This window comes from Monodelphis domestica, chromosome 1 (assembly GCF_027887165.1).
Source record: "Monodelphis domestica isolate mMonDom1 chromosome 1, mMonDom1.pri, whole genome shotgun sequence".
Lineage (NCBI taxonomy): Eukaryota > Metazoa > Chordata > Mammalia > Didelphimorphia > Didelphidae > Monodelphis > Monodelphis domestica.
In genome coordinates this window covers 311,719,821-311,742,466 of record NC_077227.1, presented here as the reverse complement: position 1 = coordinate 311,742,466, position 22,646 = coordinate 311,719,821, and the positions used below count along the sequence as shown (strand labels likewise).

Genomic DNA, 22,646 nt, shown 5'->3' with positions numbered 1-22,646 from the left:
ACATACATTGCTTCTTTTCAGAAACTTTGCACAGTGGTTTTTATTCAATCATTTAAAAATTACTAATAAATAAAAATTCATACATCTGATGTTTAAAAGGTCCATTGCTTTTATTTGTTAAGATGCTGTTAACAAGTAGGTCAGTTAGTGTACATTTATGGTCATAGTCAAGGCTCCATTTTTATACCAAGGATTTTGGCACAGTAACCAAAGCCATGAAAATTTGAGGCAGACACTATTTTTGTTAATCAATTTTTTTTTTTGGTTTAAAACATACAAATAATACTTTAGCATTTTTAAATCACACATCTGACATTCACACTGGCCTTCATCTTCCTATAGAACTGTTGCATGAGGGTTGGGGAGTGGGAAATCATTTAGGAGAGTCACCAAATCATTGTAGCTTCTACTTGGTCTAATGTCTATTTGCTTGGCATTCTCTATAGTTTTATGCCATGGAGTCTTTTTGAGTAGGTGATGTGGTTGTAGCTTTGGCTATTAAAAAGCAGATTCTCTGATTATAAAGAATGATTTTAGGGGGGCAACTAGGTGATTGAGAGCCAGGCCTAGGTGGAAGGTTCTAAATTAAAATCTGTCCTTACACACTTCCTAGCTCTGTGACCCTGGGCAAGTAACTTAAACCCCATTGTCTAGCCCATACTATTCTTTTGTCTTGTAACCAATATATAGTATTGAATCTAAGATGGAAATTAAGGGCTTTTTTTTTCCTTAAAGAATGATTTAGGAATGGGTCCAATGGGAAATAGGATTGTGAACTGCAGACATTACCTCCTTCTAGATAGTAAAGACAAATGTGGCTGAATTCAGGGTTGGGGAGAGAAGCAGAAGAACTTAAGAGTGTAATGGGCATGAGTGTACCACAGGGTTTTAAAAAAGATATTTTGCTGGGTAATTGTGACCTTTTGGGGGCAACTTTTTTGGTAGATAGACCTTCCCAAACTGTTTTAAGTCTTAACATGTATAAAGTCCAAATTATTTCACTTATTTGAGTGTTGACCCCTTAAACCCTTTTATTTCCTATGCAAATTAAAGCCCCCCCCCCCAATAATGATTCTAAAAACTTGATTGCATTGGTCTTAGAAGTCAGGAACTTCAACACTTAACTAGCTGTATGACCTAGTGCAAGTCATTTAACTATTGTTTGCCTCAGTTTCCTCAAGTATAAAGTAAGGATAATTATAGCATCTACTTAATAGGGTTATAGGATGAAATGAAATAATATTCCTAAAAAGAACCTAGGACATAGTAGACTCTATATAAATGCTTATTGCCTTCCCTCCCCTATAGCAACTTGGATTTTGAGGAATTTATTGATCATATTATTTTTCCAAAATACATTAAAAGGAGAATTTTAAACTTAAAAATGAAATTCTAAAGCTTTAATTCATGTATTTCTGGTCCTGTGACTTCTTTCTAAATATTAGGATGTATATTATATTTTATTTTAAAAAGATTACTAATCATGCACTTTAGAATAAGAAAAATATTGATATCTGTCATAGTCAACTACTGTTTTTTCCTTCCTTTTTTGCAAAACAAAAGCCTTCGCTTGGTTTCAGTGCCAAGTAATTGTCCCCAAATTCATATATGTTAAATACTTTGTGTTTTGTGTTCTCTATGTGTGGTAAGTCATCATTACACCCCATTTCCCTACCCTTGTGTGCCATTAAAACCATTTCACTAATAGGAAATAGTTTTTTTCCATGGTAAAATTTTCTTTTCTGTTCTGTCTGGATAGTTTCTCTGACTCTCATCTATGATCTCTCTCCTGTGCTTTCCTATTCAAACCGTGCTTGAATGTTTATGGGTCTTGCTTACAGGAAGAAGAGGTGGAGGAGTTTGGGGTAAGTGTAGAGATGAATGCAATTAAGATAAAAGTTATGCAACCCTTAACATATTGCATCCTGTTCATTAGTGCATGCACATAAAACAGCACGCTTTGTATTAACCTTGTTATTTTGCATTTGGATAAATGAATGTCCTTTCCTTAAAGGACACAAATATGGTAATGGAGCTTCCTATTTTGTTTTTAAGTTTCAACATCAGTCTCCAACATCATGGAGAGCACCTTTGCTCAAGAGATTCTTAAGGTCTATATTTATGACCATGATAGACTTTAGTGAAAGTAGATAAGATTTAAAAAATATAAAATTTAAAAGCAATCAAAATGAAACCTTTTGAAAGGGGCTTTCTTTTTCTTTTTAAACCCCTGGGATCAGTTATCTCATGATGTATCCCACAAATCCCAATACATGCTTTTAAATGATTCATTTTAAATTAGGCATTTCTGTAGTTACATAAGAAACGGTAGAATCACTAAATCAAACATGATGGTGGATCATAGCACTAAAGAAGAGGAGTCTGGCATACGACATGGTGAAAGCTCTGAACTTCAAAAAGATTCATTTAATTAAATCCTTGTGATCAATTTTCATGTGCATTTGGTTTAATATAATTAAACAGTTAACATAATAAAAATAATAAAATGCACTTTTAAAGTACATATTTGTAGAACTTTTAATATGGATAAGTTCATTTGTGAGCAGAGGATCCTAGATAGTAATTTTAGTGTATGGAAAACTGGGTTTCAAAACTCTAGTAATGCAGGCCAGCAACCTACAGGATCATAGAATTGGGAAGTCTGAAGGGACTTCAGCTGCCATCTTACAATCTGTACATGAAACAAATAGCCATTTGCCTGCTTCAAGCTTTTACTTGAAGACCTCCAAAGAAAGGGGGCCCACTACTTCTTAATGCATCCCATTCCATTTTCAGGCAGCTCTAATGTAGAAGAAAAATTTCCAGACATCAACTTTAAAATGACCCCCTCTAATTTCTGTCTTTTGTTCCTGGTGTTTTTCCTCTGGGTCCAAATAGAGCATATCTATTCCCTCCTCCATGACTTGAACACTGTTAGGATGTAAGGACACTTAGTTATCTCCTGGTTTAACATGCACACTTTCTTCAACTGATCACCATGTAACCTGGCCCCAACCCCCTTTATCTGATTGTTTCTTCTGGTCATCAATAAACTGTGGTTCCCAGAACTGAACACAATATTCCAACAGAAGTCTGATGAAGGTAGAACACAGTAGAATTCTCAACTTCTTATTCCTAAAAGCCATGCTTAATCCAAATGCATCCCAAGATCACATTGCTGACTCATTGAACTTGCTATTCATCCAAATCCCTAGATCATTTTCAGAACTGTTGCCTAACTTTGCCTCTTCCTTCTTTTACTTAGGAAATTGACTTTTTTGTCAAAAAAAATGGAAATGGACTTTTTTGTATCCAAGCATAAGACTTGACTATTATCTGTAAAGAATTCCAACTTACCTTCATCTCAATGATCTCTCCTTATGAGAATCTTTTGAACTCTTGGCTCTTTTGTCCATTGTGTTGGCCATCCCTTTCAACTTTATGTCATCTCCAAATTTGGTGAGAATTCAAGAAAATTATGATACTGGCCATAAATGGATAACTTTATTAATCAAAAGTAGTAAGGGAAAAAGATGGAAAAATAAGGGATAGTTTATTTTCCTTTGTTGTTCCATTTAGCTTGCTATTCTGCGGCCACCATTAGGGCTCCCTAGCCATGCTCATAGGGAAGTCCAGCCAGCAATAAACATAGAATTAAAGAGAGAGAAATCTGCTCTTCCCTCAGTTTATCAAACTTTTTCTCTGCCCACTAACTCTCACATATCATGTCTCGGGAGCTAACTGTGGTTTTCTAATTTGTCTGGGCTGCAAAGGGGGTGCAATCCAGGGCACCGCCCCCTCCATCTCATGATCTCTCCACTCTATTGCTGCCATTCTGTCTTCATGACCCAAGTCACTCAATGATTTCCTTCACACAATCCCCACCTCCGGGTTAAGTTCAGGCTCACACCAGGTATTCAAGTGCAACCCCAGAAAGGGGAAAGGACAAATTTTCTTTGCACACCAGTTCACTGATAAAAATATTAAACAGCACAAGGCCAAGTTTCCCTGGTCTATTTCACTAGAGATCTTTCCTAATCAGTCATCCAATAAGCATTTATTAACTGTCCACTGTATGCCAAACATTGGGATTCAAGTACAAAGAATTAAACATCTCTCATTGACCCTGAATCCTTAATTTCTATTGCTTGTGCTTGATCATCAGCCAATTCTAAATACATCTCACTGTATTCTGTTCTAGTACACAGTGTTCATCTTTTCCAGAAGAATAATTTGAGATATATTGTTGAAGCTATACTAAAAAAGAAGTTAACTATATCCCAAGTATCACACTCCTCTACTGGATTGGTACTGTCAAAAAAGAAAAATAAGATTAGTAATGTATCATGACCTATTCTTGATGAAGCCATGTTGAATCTTTGTAATTACCACTTCCCTTTCTGGATGTTTATAAACCATTTTATTAATATTCCATTTTACAATTTTCCTGGGAATAAAACTTAAGCTCATTGGCTTATAAGTTGCAAACTCTCTTCTTTTGCATTTTTTGAAAATAGAATCAATTGCTGTCATCCAGTCTCTTACCTTTCCCATTTCCATGGGCTTTCATATATTACTGACAATAGTTTGGCAATCATATCTATTTATTCTTTTTTTCTGAATTCATCTGGGCCACTGTTTTAGTACCTCTCTCTTGATCTCTCCAATATTCTTACCTTCCTTTCTTCTTTCCTCCCCTTTTCTCTACCTTCCTTACATCCTTCTTCCCTGACTCCCTCTTTTCTTCCCTTTTCTTCCCTCTTCCTCTCTTCCTCCTTCTCTACACTTCTTTCTCCTTTCCTTTCTCCTCCCTCCTGCTTCCTCCTCCTTTCTCACCTTTCCCTCTTTTAAAATCTCTCTTCTTGCCCTCATGTCCTTTACTTTTCCTTCCTATTTCTCATTTCCTCCTCCCTTAACCTCCTTTCCTTTGCCTTTTTCCTTCTGTTTCTTCACCTGCAAGATAAAATTGTTATTCTATAGATTCTTTAATTCTTCCTCAGCTATAAAATCTTGTGGCTCTCTTGAAATAGAGGCATAAGTACCAATGAATTTTGCTTATTTATGTTACTCATATTGATTTTCTATCTGAACATACATTTAGTAGAAATAAACACATGCTGTTAATAGTATTCAGCATGTTCAACTATGCATGTAAGAGCATGGCATTACATCAAATTGTATATATCTATTACCATATGTAAAGAAGAAGGGAGATAAATCAAATACATTCAAGGATATTTAGATTAGGTAAGCCTCTAGAGAATCATTTAATGCCATTTTACAGAAGGATTTGTTTGGGAGATCCTGGGTTCAGATATGGCCTCATACACTTCTTAGCTGTTTAACCTGGGCTGTTTGACCCTGGGCAAGACACTTAATCCACTTTGCCTAGCCCTTACTGCTCTTCTACCTTGGAGCCAGTACATAGCATTCTAATATAGAAGGTAAGGTGTTTAATAAAAAAAAGGATTTGTTACTTTTTTAATAGCCGTCCATGGATGAATATGATGACAGCAACAGTGAAGGAAGAAGGTAGAGTTAAGACAATTGACATAGTAGTTAAGATCCTGTGCTTTATACCTTAATAAGTGGTCTTCTTGAAATTCCACTCTGATTTTTTTTTCCCCATGCTGTGGCTTTTAATTAATCTGATGAAGACTTTCTAACCTGTTTCTAGAATTTGCTTATTGTTTATAAGCTTTTCTTTTCCTTCTGTGGTTCTTTCCCCATGGCCATGCTTCCCTTCCCCCCGAATGTTGCTGTCATGTTTGGTGTCTGCACCTTCATATTTTTTTACCATGTTGTGTCTTGTCCTTTCTGATTATCTTAACAAAGATTATAAATAATTGTATTCTGTCCCTATCCTTAGAACATTATTCTGATCATAATTTTTGCTAGTTATATATGAATGGCCCATATTCTTAGTTTACCTCCTGTTTCTTTCATTGAAGGGTTATATTAAAAGCATATTTGTCAACATTAAGCATTATCTTTTGCAACATCAGAGAATATTCCTAAAAAGTATTTTGAAACATAAGGACTTGATTTAATTGAGATGATTTCATTTTATTATATTCAAGGAGAGATTTCTGCTATCTTTGTATAATTAAATTATTGAGAAATAAAGAAATCATCAAGAAATATAGATAATTTAGGTGATTTTTACACTATGGAAAATATACAAGTTGATGTTTTCTAGAATTTTTTATGTGTGATTACTATTCATTTGTCCATGAAATACAAATTATTTTGAAATAAATGAGTCAAAAGTTAGCCATTTTATATTTGGAATCTCAGTAGCAAGAACAGGTTTTATGGACATTGAAATTGAGTTTTCTTCAAAATTGTAGCAGAAGGCATTGGTAGACAGGAGTTACAAAGGGAGAATAAGCATGAGTAAGTTAGCTATTCCATTTCTTACTGATGCTACCTTTGTTCTGGGACTCCTTGTACCATTCGGTAGAATTAAGAGAAGATAGGTATAAAGCAGGGAACCAGTCCCAAAGCAGTGCGGTTGTCATGGTAGTGGGATTTTTTTATTTTTTTGGTAGCCAAGGATCTTCTGCTGCCTCTGGGGACCACTGAACTTTGTGTTTACCCTTATTCACCATTAATAGGTCCCATAATAATGTTGCCATTTGTAAATGTGGCTTAGATGCAGTATATATGATTCTCACTGAGTCTGAAGAGAGAATGAGAACTATTTGCTTTATTGGCAACTGGGACCACTGTGTTATGTATTCTTATAATTCATATTTATTTTGTTGACATACAGTCCCCTTTGCTGTCACTTATACAGCAAGGACCTATATAATGTGATCATAGATTTAGATTAGATGAATGTAGAGGTCATCATTTTATAGGTGAGGTAATTGATGCTGAAAGAAGTTAATTGGCTTGCCTCCAGTTTTAGTGTCTGTGGTTGGACTTGAACTCAGATCTTTCTTATTCCAACCTAGCCTTCTATATCCTATACCATATATGTGATAGATGGTGAGCAAGGACAGGGGTTAATTCAGCCTAATTTCCTGGAGTCTAATTGTGTTCCAGAGTTAGGCTATAATTCCAGGTGTCAATTTGGTCAAGACCAACACAGGTTTTTCCTGCTGTTTTCTAGCACTTGTACCAAAGGCTTCCTTTGCCAGTATAGACATAGTTAGAAATACATTTCCTCATTCATAGCTAGTTTTTAACCTCATTTTTGTAAATTCTGCATTTTTCTGTATTCTCTTTTTCTTAAATAAGAACAGTGGCATATCATCCAGCCATTTTAAGAAATTTTGTTACTGTATTAATGCTATTTCCCCTTTAACTCATTAGCATCAGCATGTAATAGCATTAACTGAAGGGATCAAATTAATCTGTGCCAGCTTCTTGGATTGATTTCACACTTAGAAAGTTCATGAAAGAACTATGTTTCATTTAGGTTTTTTTTTCCCCCTTCTTCTACAGGTCATTGAGTCAGGGCAGCACAAATTCAAACATGCTGGATGTTCAGGGAGGTGCTCACAAAAAACGGGCCCGCCGAAGCTCATTGCTGAATGCTAAGAAGTTGTATGAGGATGCTCAGATGGCCAGGAAAGTGAAGCAGTATCTTGCCAACCTTAATGTGGAAACCGATGAGGAAAAGTTCCAAATAATGTCACTGCAGTGGGAGCCTGCATATAGTACTTGTAAGTAGCAGTGCCTACCTCACAAGTTTTTGTAGCACCAGAACAGTTACTCCACTGAATTTAATACTAAGAATGTAAACTATACTAAGGTGATTGATTTTTGAGGTACTCTGAAAAATACTAAAAGGACCATGATAGTGATTGGGAAGACTTTATATTCCTGACTATTTTTAAACTTTAAAAAAAATTTAACATTGAAACATTATTTTTATCTAATAGGTCTTTGGCAGATTGTACATTCCAAACACCCACCTCCCCCACCCCCCACCCCCATTACTCCATGTAGCTTACTACATGACTTCTTTTGAACTGGCAGAAACTTGGAACAATAGCTTTCATTTGTCTGTTCTGTACTCAGATAGTGTTATTATTCCTTTAGCTATTTCTCTTCTAAGCTCCGTTTTATCCTAGAGCTGAGAGGGAGAAGGAAGGAGAGAGGGAGAGAAGAATATGTGTGAATCTAACCCCCATGTTTTATCTATACAGAGATTGCGTTAAGCACTGGGAATACAAATAAAAGCCTAAAGAGAGATAGGCCCCTCCTTCTAGAAACTTGAATTCTAAGGAAGAAAATAACACACAAAAAAAGTTGAAAACATGGAAGGTAGGGAGGGAAGAGAAAGGTACCTGGTTCCTGGCATCATAGAGAAGTCCAGAGGAATACAACACTAAGTGGTAAATAAAAAGATGACTCACCTGAATGCACACCTTAAATGGATATTTGGGAAAGAGCCCTTCACCCTCCAGTCAGAAAGAGAGGTTCCAGGTTCACAGGTTACTGATGAACTGAGTTCCTTGGCTGAAGTCTTCCAGGATAAAGGAAACTGAGGCAAAAAAAAATACTGACAGGGTACCTACTAAACATCAAAATAAATGAAAATAAAATGTACCAAATGGCTGTTTTCCATGTATGATATGGTGGCTAGGGCACTAGATATGAAGTCAAGAAGACTTCCATGAAAAGGCTACTTCAGTCACATATTAGCTATATGACCCTGGTTAAATCACTTTCTTTACAATTAGTCTCTTGATTATTCTCATAAATGAAATCTTGAGAATGTGAATAAAAATATGGGTATGACAATAAAGTAATGAGTTGATCAGTATTGAGAAAGAAGAAAGAGAACCTTATGATTTAAACTATTAGAGTTGAAATAGACCATCAGGATTTTCCAAAATTAAGAATAGAAGGAGGGCACCTAGGTAGCTTAGTGGATAGAGCCTAGCCTAGAGATGGATAGTTCTGGGTTCAAGTGAGGCCTTGGATACTTACTTCCTAGCTGTGTAACCTTGGGCAAGTCACTTAACTCCAATTGCCTAGCCCCTTACTGCCCTTCTAAGATGGAAGGTAAGGGTGAAAACAAAAGAATAGAATTTGGATTCAGTGACACATCTTGTGAAAATTTCTCTGTCCTGTAGCTTTCTAATTCCTGACATTGCTGTTGATCAACAAAGCTTTTCTTTAAATGGTTGCATTGACCTTAGCAAATAAAGTGAAATACAATCTGTGGTAGATTATTTGTCTTTTATAGCAGAAAGACAGTTCTGTTGAAGAAACGGTATTTTTCTTTTTTGTTTAGGGAGGTATTAATAATTTATTTTGATAAATGTATAGAAACAATTCTTGAATATGCCATTTTGTATATTTTTTGATTCTGCTTTCTCACTTTATATCAGTTCATGCAAGTCTTCCCATGCCCTGAATTCATCATAGTCATATGAAGAATAGAATTATGTCCATATGCTACAATTTGATCTAAACCATTCCCCAGAGAATTGGACATTTAGTTTTTCCCTTTGTTTTTTTGCTACTATGAAAAGCAGCACATGAACTTTGAAAATTGAAATCCATATCTTATTCACATTGTGACTGTCATCAGTGCTTTTGATTTGGCATTTGAAATAAGGCAAAAAAAGGAAGAGTTTATTGTCCTGAAACTGAATCTTTAAGATTTCTTGAACTGTATCCATCATATCACAGTGAAAGATCAGAGACATCACCTAAAAGGATGGATTATTTTCTTTCTATTAGGATATTGTGAATAGTGAAACCTGCACATTCTTTCAACAATAATGGCAATTGAAAAATATTACCAAAAAAATTCCATAAAGTACTAAGTGTATTGAATAATTTTTGAAAAAAAATGCAAAAATGAATCTACATTTAATTTTATATTAAATCAAACTTCTTTTGATCAAGTTAACCTATATAAATACATAGCCATCATACCATTGTCAAACTCATCACTTTGAAATAATATTAATAAATTATAATCCAAGCTCCTTATAACATAGTGGTAACCCTAAGAAGTAAATAGAAGGATCTGAATGTGGACCAATGCACCCAGGTCATGTTGTATCACCCAATATTATGTCCCATAGGTCCAGACATCAATATCACATGAGGATGTTCTAGATTGTTAATCTACTAACTTTTGGAGATGGAAATCTTTTTCTCAGTTGGACTTTGTGGCCTCCTAAGTTATTAGGAAATAATAATAATTTTTCTCTTACTTGGAGATTTTGTGATACTGCTTCTAATATAACATGCTTATTCCAAAATGTTGATTATTTTAAAAGTAAATATTATTTTATGTTGGAATATACAAAGTTGTTTACTTCCTATTTACCCATAATAGTGAACAAGAATTTAAGTGAGAGACGATCAACAAAATCATCAGAAATGTCTCCAGTGCCATTGAGGTCAGTTGGTCAAATCACAAAAGCCCATCTGCATCAACCAAACAGAATGAGCCAAGTACTTCAAGTTCCTGCTGTTAATTTGTACCCCATTAGGAAAAAGGGTCCAACAAAAGATCACATTGCATTTGGTGAGTATAAGTAGTTAATTCTTAGACTCTTTAATCTGACAAGTCAACATGCTGCTAACTTCGATTGTAAAAATGACCTATCTGAACTTTAATTATGATCATGGCATATTTTGTGGTTAGTTTTCTTTGAATGAGTAGAATTAACCTAATGTATGCTTCTTAAAAGCTGCTTAATGAAAGCTTGTATCTTCTTTCATACTATGTCTTTGAAACATTCACAATTCTAACTTAGAAGCTGAGGTTCTTGTAAATGTAAAATCAGTAGAATACTAATGAGCTGAAAAGGTTTAGATAGTAATGACTTTCTATCATTAAACCTATGTCTACTCTTAATGTAAAGAATAAGTTTCAGCATTAAACAATTCATAAATTTATTAAAATTTTAATGTATGGCAATCACTGGATGCTTTCCATCCTCATCTATATGGGTTAAGAGTCAAGAGTTTGATTCACTGAATCCTAATAAAAACAGTTCAGATGAGATGAAAAAGTTACTGTCCTTTCTTCACAGGCCTTAGTTTTTCATTTGTCATGTAAAAGGGGAAGATCAGAGAGACTAGAGTTTGTGGTTCCTTTTAAGTCCTGTGAATTTATAGGATTGAAATTTGGAAAAGTGTGTGTGTGTGTGTGTGTGTATAAATGGTCTATTCTCATTAGAGCTGTATTTGGGCTCATTTCTGATCGTTATTCATGTATTGCTTCCCAAAACTACTGAATGAGGAGCATACAGTTAGGTAGTAAAATAATGTTTATGTGACAATGAAGTACAAAATGTAGTGATCTTTTGTGACATAAATACATCTAATATATTCATTTAATTTTACTCCTATGTGATTTGCAAATCTTGAATTAATAATCACTTCTTGCTACCTATATTGGGAGGTAGCATAGTATACAGTGGAGAGTTTCAACTTTGGAATTAGAGGATGTGGCTCTGCCCCTTATAGTTGTGTGACCTTAGTCAGTCTACTTAATCTTGTGTTCTATATGGTCCTTCTTTTCTAGTCTAGGTCCTGTAATCCATATTGGAATTCAGTACAGTGGCAGATATTTTGTCCTGATTCTGTGAATAGTTCCTTTGCACTAGATAGAATCTTCACTGCATTACCAGAAACCTTCCACATGGAGATTGAATGAGGAAAGCTCATATGAGACTTCAGCTCCTTTCCTCATCCCCTAGGATACCCTTGGGAGTAGGAAGAGGGAATATGCCCTTCCTACCCTTTCACTTTCTGCTAGGTACATACTAATTTTCTGTAAATTTATAATTTCTTTTGTTTATTTTTTCCTTCAGTATGAATTTAATGCTCACGAATGGGGCTGCACTGACAGTCCTCCAGCCTCCTTTGCTCATCCACAGAACATAATACTACAGGTAGTTTCAGTGCAAAATTTCCTACATTTTGCCACTAGCATGCCTATCTCTGTCCTGCTAGACAGAAGAGTAGAACTAAAACTGTACTTTTTGGATCCATTCTTTCTCTGTTAAGACTACAGAAAAGATATATTTATAGGGAGTGTATTGTATGGGGGGGGGTGATTGTCTTGTTTTTGAGTCATTGGGTATTGTTCTCAGATTACCAGATTTCTTTCTCTTAGGCTACTGAAAAAGAAAAAAAATAGCAAGTTCTGGGCACTGCTGACATGGATTGAATTTGAATTGGAAACCTAGAGATGAAAATCTCTGTATACCATTACCAAACCATTTAATCTCCTTCGTCAATCATTTCAGTTGACTGTAAATATCATTCTGTTATGGCTTTAGTTATATAAAAATTCAGACAAATATAAAATAATAAAAGTAGAAGAATTGTATTCACATGTTCTTTTTTTTTTCTTTTTTAGGTCCAAGTGCATCACAGAAAATTGTAGGAATGTCTGAAGAAGTGAGTGGTAAGAAACCAGCAGAAGACACTTTATCAATGGCATCATCTTTGCATTCTAGCCCTCCTGCATCTCCTCAAGGTTCCCCTCGCAAAGGTAGGGCAAAATCTCCCAAAATACATCTGTTTATAAACCTCAAATATTTTCCCTTTTGAAGTGTTCTAATAATAGAATTGATATTCATAGATTTTTAGTGAGAAAGTAAAATTTTTATTATTAAAACTTAAATCTTATGGCTCTATATCAAGCCAATATTAAAAAAATTCTCCCCATGTTTCATTACTGTGAACCAAAATTTAAAATGTCTTCTTAATCATGGGCATTTGTGACTTAATTGAAATAAGAGAATGGATCCTTTAAACTCATTATTTTGATACATATTATTTCTTGATTCTTTTATTAGTCACATTATCACAATGTATTATTAATAGATACTTCATTCTGGAGAAATAAAAATAGTACACTAAGAAAATTATGTTTTACTTTACTACAAAACTCAGGAAAAGAAGTAATGAGTTGACTTTTTTATCTGTTTACCATTTTAAAGTGTTAAATTAGTTTACAAAATTTAAATGAGCACGACTATCAGTAAATATATTCAAGTATAAGTTCAAAAACTGCTGAATCTGCAGTCTTAAACACAAAATCTTAGTGCTTAGTTGACTTTCTTTTTAGTTACAATGATTTTTGAACAAATAGCTTTTTCATTGTTCAGTTAGAGAGTTGGTGGTTTCTAGTATATGCTGCATGCATTGGATTATAAATTACATTTTTGTTTGTGTGTATGTGTGTTTATACACACATGTGTAACTTTTGCACAAGCCCCTCTAAACACATGATGTACATATTTTTAGGCAATAAAACTGTATGTGGCTTTTAGAAAGTTAGCCAATGCACCCTGACAATCAAATTGGATAATTTCTATAAAATTGATTATAGTACAGTATACATATTTATTGTCATTTTGTGTTATTATTATTATTTTGGGAATATTGGGGACTTTGCCTTTTTGTTTCTCCTCATCTAGTAAGCTGTGACTGCTTTGGGGAAGTGTTTTGAATGGAATGTGGACTAATGGAAAAGTATTTATTTTTCATATATGCTTTTGACATTGAAGTTGTGAAATATCTATGACCTTTTGTCAGATTATTATTTTTAAATGCATTGGATTACAAAGGAAACGAATTAAAGAAAAGCTAAAACAATAGCAATATCACTTAGATTGTGACTTAAGGGATAGTCTTGGGAAATGGAAGGTGGAAGAAATTCTTATTTCTCTCTTCTCCCTTGTAGAAAATCCCACTCTCACCATGGAGCTCAGAACTTGGCTCTGAATTTATTCCACATACTGTTCTGTGGTCAATTTATAGATTAGCATGGACATTTAATAGTTCTGTTTAACTCCATGGAGATGTGAAGAAATTATTTTGTTAAAGAGCTAATTCCATAATGTAAATTGAATTTAATCATATTCTGTCACTTCAGTAAAACTAATTTAGAATCAAAGATAAAATTTTTTATATTCATTGATAAAATTTTGACCTGTCATGTGATATGATTGTCCACCTAATAAACAATTAATTGAGAATCTTTTATTCCTCCCCCAAAAATAGTTTTAAAGAAGTAGCAGCAAGAGTCTATGGTACTTCACTAATACCAAGTCCTAATTTAAGAAGAGTGTATATGTGAAGAGTTTCTATTTAGCTTTACTTAAAGGTTCTTGTCAAATTTTTTTTCACTGAGGTTTACAAGAGGTACTTCCCTTGTGACGTATGATTTTGATTAGTTGTCTTGAGAATTTTTTTTTCTAAATGGTTGCATTAGTGTTTAACTTTATTTAACAACAAAGCACCAACTTATTTTGGTAACATTTTTTCTTATACATTGTGCTGACTTTTGGTTATTTTACTAAAATTATGCAAGAAGTATAGTGTCTCTAGTACTTTAATAATAGTAAGTTGCTAATGACTTCCTTAATTCTTCATCTAGCTTTAAGCCTTAATAAAAATGATAGTACTTTATAGGTATCAGACAAGTTCAATTAAAAAATTAATTGACCAAGTGAGAGTTTTTGCATATTTCCTTCTAGTTGGCAATATCAGATCTGATCATGGCAGCCATCTGCACCTTTATGGGCCCTCCTCAAGCCCTACCAGTGATACCAGCACCAAGACCAGTGGCATTCGAAGCTACGGAATAGGTGGGGTTTACTTGCAAAAGAAAATCCTTCAGATTACTGGCAGTACAGCTCAAAGAACAGACAGGATCGAGAAGGCCACTGAGGAAACTAGAAACAGGACAGATTATGAGAGCACAACCAGGAAGAGAATAACCTCCCCATTTAGAAGATTTAGGGAAAGGACCCTGTCAAGGGAGAGACTAGTGGTTAACAGGAAAGAGACTGCAGATTCCATTCAAGACACAGAGAGCTCTGGAAAGGAAAAAGCTATTGGAGAATTTTTCATCAGGGATGAAAAAGAGAGGGACACCTCCGACTCAGCTAGCCACTGCACCAGGAACGCTCTCAACTGGTTATGTCCACAGCTCAAGCTTAAAAGAAGGAAGACACTCTAAGATGGGATTTAAATATGTTTTATTTTATGTTAGCATTGAGTTTGTTTTATTATTTATATGAATGTAAATTCTTAATAGTTTACATTCTTTGTCTGTTCATAAAGAAAGTCCAGGCAAAGATATTTGTGAAATTCAATCTGTAAATATTTCATTATTAGTTCACATTAGTGCTAAGGTCAGAATTTCTGTAGCAGTAAAAAACACTGGAATTAAAATGCCATAGTTTTACATATATTGTTTTATTGATATATTGAGATAATATTTACCCTGGCAAACTTTTTATATTTTGTTTCCTATTGGCAGAAACTGAATTGGGGTGGGATTTGGGGCAAAGACTCTAAAGATGCTTAGTTTTCAGAAAACCAAGTTTGTTTATTATAGAATAAAACTCCAAATATCAGTGATATGGTTAGTAAACATTTTCCACTTTGATTTTGTTTATGGTCATGTTTCCTTGAGACTAACTAGATGTTGATAACTTATTTAAAATTACCTCTTTTTTTTGACAATTTAAAATATTTACTTGTTTTTAAGAAGACGTAAATGTACCAAGTCTTCAGTCTCGTGCCCATTATTTTTAAAAATTTCAGGTGATTAAGGAAGATATCATGAATAAGCTATGTCTTCAGGACTGTGAGGAGAATAATGATATAGTTGCTTCCTTTGGAGTTCTGTAAACTCTTTCATACCCTGGGATTGTCTGTAGCTTAAAAAAATTTTTTTTCCCAGGGCAAATCCTAAAGAGGTCTTTTAATTCTTTCTGGGCATTCAGTCAGTAATTTAATTCTTTCTGGGCATTCAATAAGGGAAAGCAACCTGGTCCAGTGGAAGGAACCTTGGGTCAGTTACCAGCAGGCTTGGATTTTCACTCTGATTATGCCATTGGCCCAGGACAAATAATTTCCCCTTTGGGCTTCAGTTTCTATGTTTCAGATGAGGAAGTCAATTTTATATTTAAATCTCGTATGGATTAATTATTTAGAAATATAAGATAATTTTGGTGATTTTCTGTAAAAAGTGTTCCTCAAGCTTGGAGAGAATGAAGGAATGACACTTTAGGTTCTCATCCTAAGAAAGGTATCAATTTTAAATGGAAAGGGAAATGATACTGTAAGGCAGAATTGTAGGATGGTAGGATTTCTTCCTCTGGGACATTTTGAGGCATTATTTCTAAATGTTCATTTTGCAAACGTTTCCCGTTCTAGTCATATAGGGTTTGCAATGATTATAATGACTTAAAAAACCAAAACCAGCATAACTCTCATCTGTTGACTCTGAGATAAAATCTCTATGGATGTGATAACCAAAATAATTCCTGGAAAAAAGTAAATAAGTATTAGTCCTCCTTCTTCATGTTTGAATTTAAAGACAATTGGCTCAATAGGCCACCTAATTTCATATAAATTTGATTTGGACATGTAATTTGACAACCAATGATTTAACTTTTCCCATAATTGGTTTTAAGATATCTAATTATACAAGTTGTCTGTTAATTGTGTCTATAATTGTTCTATAGTATTTGGAGATGACATGTGTTACTTTGAAGACTTTCTTTTTTTGGTAACTATAAATTATCAGGTTTTAAAAAACTAAACTTCATGTCATTCAGTTTGTAAAACTACAGCTCTTTGCCCAGTAAGATGATGTTGTTGACCCACTTTGTTCAGGGTCTGCACTTTGTATTTCTTTTCTACTACTGGAAGTTTATTTATCCTGATCTCATCATACTATAAATGGCACATCCCCCCTTTAAGCATGTCACACAAATACAGATTCAAGATGATTTGGCCGTAGATATTTTGTTCATAATCAATATTGTTGTTACATAATTTATGTGGCTTGTTATTAATTTTGGGTCATTTTTGCTCTCCTTTCTTACAAAAGGTTAGTGAGTGATGGAAATTGCACAAAGGTTAAACTCAATCTCCTATCTAAGTTTCAGTTTTTATATGGATGAACTGAACTTCACCAAAGTGACAGATTATTTCTTCATTGAATGCTGCTAGCAACAGAGAGGAATGAGAATTATCAATATTTTTGCCCAAGAGAAGTCCTTCAATATATTTCTATAGTATTAACTAGACTTCTAGAGAATATCCTAAATACTTCCCTTTGGGACATTGGTCCTTTTATAACATAGTGTTCTTTGATGAGACCTCTTTTTAAAGATTTGTTAGAGATTTATATGAGAGCACATCCCTTTTTTTTCTTTTTAGATTACATATTCACGAATGAAAAATGTAGTTATACCTTAATTTTGAAATGTTTGCCAAAGATTCATTTTAGTATGTAATACTAGCCTTTCCTCATGCCAAAATATATATAATGGTTTTAAAAAATGGTCTATATGCCTATGAGTAACAGGAGGAGGAGGAAAAGGAACAAGCATTTATTAAGTGCCTATTATGTGCCAGGCACTGTGCTAAGTGCTTCGTGTAAATATTATTTCACTTGATCTTTACAACAACTCTAAAAGGTAGGTGCTATTATTATCCCCATTTTACATTTATAGAAATGGAGGCAAACAGATTAAATGACTTGTTTGGGGTTATACAGCTAGTCTGTAGACAGATTTGAATTTAGGTCTTTCTGACTGAGTCCAGACTGCTATCCACTGTAAGTGATGGGGAAAACATGATATGAGATGCCTATCACACACATTTTTCCAAAGTTAAAATAAGCAGTTGGTTATTTAAAATTAGAGCTCAATAGAAAGACTGTACCTATAGATTGGGGAAACATCTGCATAGATGTCAGAGTTGGAGGAAATTACTGAGAGAGAAAGAGCTGAGTTAGATGGAAAAAAGGTACAGTGACACAAAAATCCAAATATGAGAAAATTTCCCAGAAGAAAGGTCGAACATAGATGTTAAATGCTGCTGAGAAATAAAGATGAGGAAGAGAAAAGAGAGGATCTGTTAATTAAGACTTGATTGGTAACTTTGACAAAAGCATTTTTAGTTGTGATCTCATGCACAGAAGTCAGATTAACAAGGGATTTGAGAACTGAATGTGAGGCAGAAATGGAGCTGACAAATAATCTTAGTCTTAGCTAGGATTTTCAATTGAAAGGGAAAAGAGTTATAAGACAATGACTTGAAGAGATGGTGGAATCAAGTAAAGGTTTTTTAAAGATATATGGGGAGACCTGAGAATCTCTGTAGGCAGTAGGGAGGGAACCAATATATAGGAATACACTGAAGATTAGAGAGGGATATGAACATAGGGACAATTTACTGTTGAACAAAAGAAGGAATGGATCAGAGGTATCAAGTTAGTTTTAGTGAGGAGAAGGCCCCCTTTTACTCACAGACTTTATTTCAAATAAAGGAAGAGCGAGGGGGGCAGTGGTGGAATTATGTCAGGGGAATAGAAGTGAGCAATTGTTGATCTTTGGAAGATTATGAAGGAACACAAGGTACCACAGGAAAGCATATTTAGAACTAATGTTAAAAAAAAAAGAATGCGCATGAGCCTCTGAACATGTAGGCTTTATTGCTATTTGTGGAGAAATTCTAAATGAAGGAATCTTGTCTGATTTGTGAGCATTTAGAAAGGAAATGGTTAATCACTAAGAATTTATCAAAAACAAAGTATGGCACATTTAATGTTTCCTTTTTTTTAAAATCTGGGTTACTAGATCATGGAAATGATGTAGGCATTATTCACATAGACTTCAGTAAAGAATCATACGAGGTGTTATTTGTGTGCAATAAAGAAATGTAAGATAGATGATAGTACAGCTATTTAGGATTCAGATATTCAGAACTAGTTGAATAAGCAGACTGAAAAAAATGCCAGCTTTATAAATTTAATATTTAAAAAATTCTGAACTTTAAAACATCTAAAATGGACATTTTTACACACATACACAAATAGGGATAATTTGTGGAACTTCAAATGTCTATTATGTACAACTCGATTTTTATTAACATAGATCTCCTCAAAATTGTCCGATTACCTCAGGGATCTGTCTTCTAACATTTTCCTTAGTGATTAGAACAAAATAGTTGATATACTTATAAAGTTTTTTAAATGATATAAAATTGGAAGAGATGACAGGTTTCAAAAAGATAACAGAATGGGCTAAATGCAATAACATTTAATCAGAAAAAAATGTAATTTTTGTATTTAGGTTTAAAAAATCTTCAGATAAAGGATGGGGTAGGTATAATGTAACAATAGTTCATACACAAGAGTTTTTAGTGTTTTAATGGCCTCTAAGTTCGAGCTATATTAGTGTGATATGGTAGTCAATGTTCAGAATACTGAAGGTGAGATAGTAGTCCCATTTGACTTTATTTTGGTCATAATATCTGGTATATGCATTGAGTTCTGAGTACCACATTTTTAGGGAGGTCTTGACAAGCTAAAAAATATCTAGGAGAGGACTGACCACTGAGATGTGAAGAATGAGGGGGCAAGATAGTAGTGGTGGTGGTGGTGTGGTGGTGGTGGTGGTGGTGGTGGTGGTGGTGGTGGTGGTGATGATGGTGGTGGTGATGATGATGATGATGATGTTGTTTAACAAAAATAGTTGACATTTGATGGAGTTTTGCAAAATGCTTTATATACATTATTGCCATATGAGGTGTGATGCTATAGTATTCATCCTCATTTACAGATGAAGAAATAGTGACAAAGCAGTTAGGTGATTAGTCTGTGGTCTAAGTTTCAGAGGTGAGTTTCAAACCCAGATCTTCCTGTCTCCCAAGTCTAGGATTCTGATTCACTCTACCAAACTGCCAGATAATAGTTGCCTTCATGTAATTGAAAGACTTCTACATTGAAGAACGATTAGAATTGTTTTGTTTTACTCCAGAGTTAGAATTAGGTACATTGTGTAGGCAAATTTCATTTTTATGCGAAGAAAAACTTTCTGTCAATTAGAGCTTTCCCAAAATGGAAAAGGTTACCTACCTACCTAAAATGGATTCTTTGCATTTTTTGCAAGTTTTAAAGAGACTAGTGAATGAATTCAGTTATAACCTGGATGAGATAGCCTCTTTGCTCCTTTCCAATTCTTGAGATTCTCAGGGTATTTATAGATTGCATTATAAAAAGGCCTCAGATTTATTGATATATCTGTTAATATTGATAAATTTCCATTGGATACAATTTAGTGGCAAACTTACCTGTGAATAGAAAAGGAAATTCTCATAAATGTAGAGTGATGATGAGAAATAAAATCCAGAATAAATTTATAAAGGCACTTTTCATTTAAGAAAAAATGTACATGAGAATTTAAAAATGAAAAAAAAAAGGAGTATAGGGTAAAAGCTCAAACATAGCTCTCTAGCATTTGGATTAAATGACCTTTTAAGGACTCCATTAGTTCTCTCAGTCCTGTCTTTAACAAGGTTTATTTTGCAATCTGCCTATTCCATCAGTTATTTGCAAAGTTGATAAAGAATAATTAACTTGAATAGAATTTTTGTTTTCAGATATAAAGTGATTATTTCTCTGCATGTACTAAATATTATGGTTTTATTCTCAAGTTTTTATTAGAAAATTCAAATATATTCTGTAATCCTTTTTTTTTTTAATGTAATTTCTTATATCTGTAAGTCACTATCTCTGAACCCATAAGGCTATATCTGATTGAAGTACAGGTAATACCAGCCTAACATTTAGGAATTTTTTCTAACTTTTTTTCAACTCTATGAAGTGCCCACTGACATATATTAGAAAGTGAAAATGTTGATCCTACAGGACCATTTGAAGTAATTGATATTTTCTTTCTCCTTTTAAGTAGTAAATAAATTCTCAATATATTACTTTTGGTCTTTAAATATTTGTTAGTGGAGTTTTATTATGATGTTTCTCAGGGCCTGTTCCTTGTATAAATATTTTTCTCTCCTCATTTAGGTTATGCTCATATACCATCAGCTAAATCCGAAAACTTCTCAGACTCAAGCCATAGTGAGATTTCATCAAGGTCCAGCATCGTGAGTAATTGTTCTGTTGACTCAATGTCTGCAGCTCTACAGGAGGATCGATGCTTACCCCAGTCTCTAAGCGGCGTAGATTCAGTTGGAACAGCAGAAAAGAAAGAAAACCCTCCAGTAACAACTGACCACATTCAGCATGTGGCTGGGTGAGCTGCTTTAATATTGTTGAGTTGGCTGCAGGCAAGAAGCAGGAAAGTGTACGAGATAGAGCAGTATGTTCATCAGTAGTTTTAAAGAAGGTGGGAAGTGTGGCAAGGAAATCACTTTAAAAGACTGATATATATTAATTTAAGGTCGCCAAGGAATTCAGCTATGTAATTCCTAAATGAAAACTCAAGTCAGCAGTCAACCTTTTATGGAGTTTAATTACAAACAGGAGGAAGAAAGGTATGAGAGAGAGAGAGAGAGAGAGAGAGAGAGAGAGAGAGAGAGAGAGAGAGAGAGAGAGAGAGAGAGAGAGAGAGAGAGAGAGAGAGGGAGGGAGGGAGGGAGGGAGGGAGGGAGGGAGAGAGGGAGAGGGGAGAGGGAGAGGGAGAGGGAGAGGGAGAGGGAGAGGGAGAGGGAGAGGGAGAGGGAGAGGGAGAGGGAGAGGGAGAGGGAGAGGGAGAGGGAGAGGGAGAGGGAGAGGGAGAGGGAGAGGGAGAGGGAGAGGGAGGAGAGGGAGAGAGGAGAGAGAGAGAGGGGAGAGGGGAGAGGGGAGAGGGGAGAGAAGGGAATAGGGCTTAAATACCCCTTCTGTTCAGGCTGGGCCAAAAGGCCCAAGCCCTTAGATAGCTGAGGCAAAGAAAAGAGATCAGTCCCTATCACTCACGTGACCAAAATGGAGAAACAGTCTCAGGGGCCTCCACCTCCAGCTTCCTTCAGAGCAAACTTCTCAAAGCACCACCTCTCAGAGCAAAAACCTCTCCAACCAACCACCCCTCAGTTCTCAGACCCCTCTATCTTTAAGGAAACCATCCAAGTTCCCTCCCCTCAGTTCTCACATCTACCAATCACTGTCCATGTCTTCCCTGTGCCAATGGTGGCTCTAGCTTAACCCAGGACCGCCCAGAGGTCTGCCCCTTTGCACATGTCTGTTGAAGGTCATATTCTCAAATAATTAAATCTTGATCCTTTGCTGCAGCCCTTCCTAAATCCTGTTAGGACTGAGTGGGGTGGAAATTGTATTTTCCAAGACCTGGTTCTGTCATTCCAAGTATCTCTATTGTATCAATTCTAAAATCAATCATGACTCAAAGAACTTCCTGTTCTATGCTTAAGCATAGGCCAAAGCCTTTTCCATTGTTCAGCAAAAGGTTTCTGTCCTAGAGTAATCTTAAGAAGGGAGGAGGAGAAACCTCCCATGCCAATGGGGTTCACATTCCAATAGAGTTCCCACTATCAATAGGAAATTTTTCAAGTATGAAATTTCCCAATGGTGAAATTTCCAACATTTATAAGTCTAAGAAATTTTAAGGTTTACAGAAGTCCTTGGTTGGTCATTCATCTGGAACACTAAAAGTTGTTTGAATTTTATAAGAAAAGAAGGAAAGTGAAAGTCCTTCACTTTTAATTTTTAAAAAAATTAATCTGAAAGTTCTTACACTCTGGACAGTCAGGTTATTGAAATGAGCATAACATGTTAAAAATGTGCTGGATAATACTTTTTAAAAAAAGCCATTTTCAGCCATATCTTACTTTTTGTGACCCCATTTGAGGTTTTATTGGCAAAGATAGTATAGTGGTTTGCATTT

The 22,646-nt window shown here is 34.8% G+C and overlaps 1 protein-coding gene across 5 annotated transcripts in view; it reads left to right on the top strand.

Moving 5' to 3' along the window:
• RAPGEF6 (Rap guanine nucleotide exchange factor 6) overlaps positions 1–22,646 on the top strand; it is a 285,799-nt gene that overhangs the window by 245,517 nt on the left and 17,636 nt on the right. For 2 of the 5 annotated variants that reach the window (XM_007473405.3, XM_016431778.2), the window contains 6 exons: positions 1,842–1,865; positions 7,453–7,673; positions 10,313–10,504; positions 12,350–12,484; positions 14,478–14,588; positions 20,831–21,059. In XM_007473405.3, coding sequence (XP_007473467.1) covers positions 1,842–1,865; positions 7,453–7,673; positions 10,313–10,504; positions 12,350–12,484; positions 14,478–14,588; positions 20,831–21,059 — 912 coding nt within the window. The remainder of the gene's footprint in view (positions 1–1,841; positions 1,866–7,452; positions 7,674–10,312; positions 10,505–12,349; positions 12,485–14,477; positions 14,589–20,830; positions 21,060–22,646) is intronic. The other 3 variants (XM_007473406.3, XM_003339515.4, XM_001365971.4) reach the window with 3 other exon arrangements.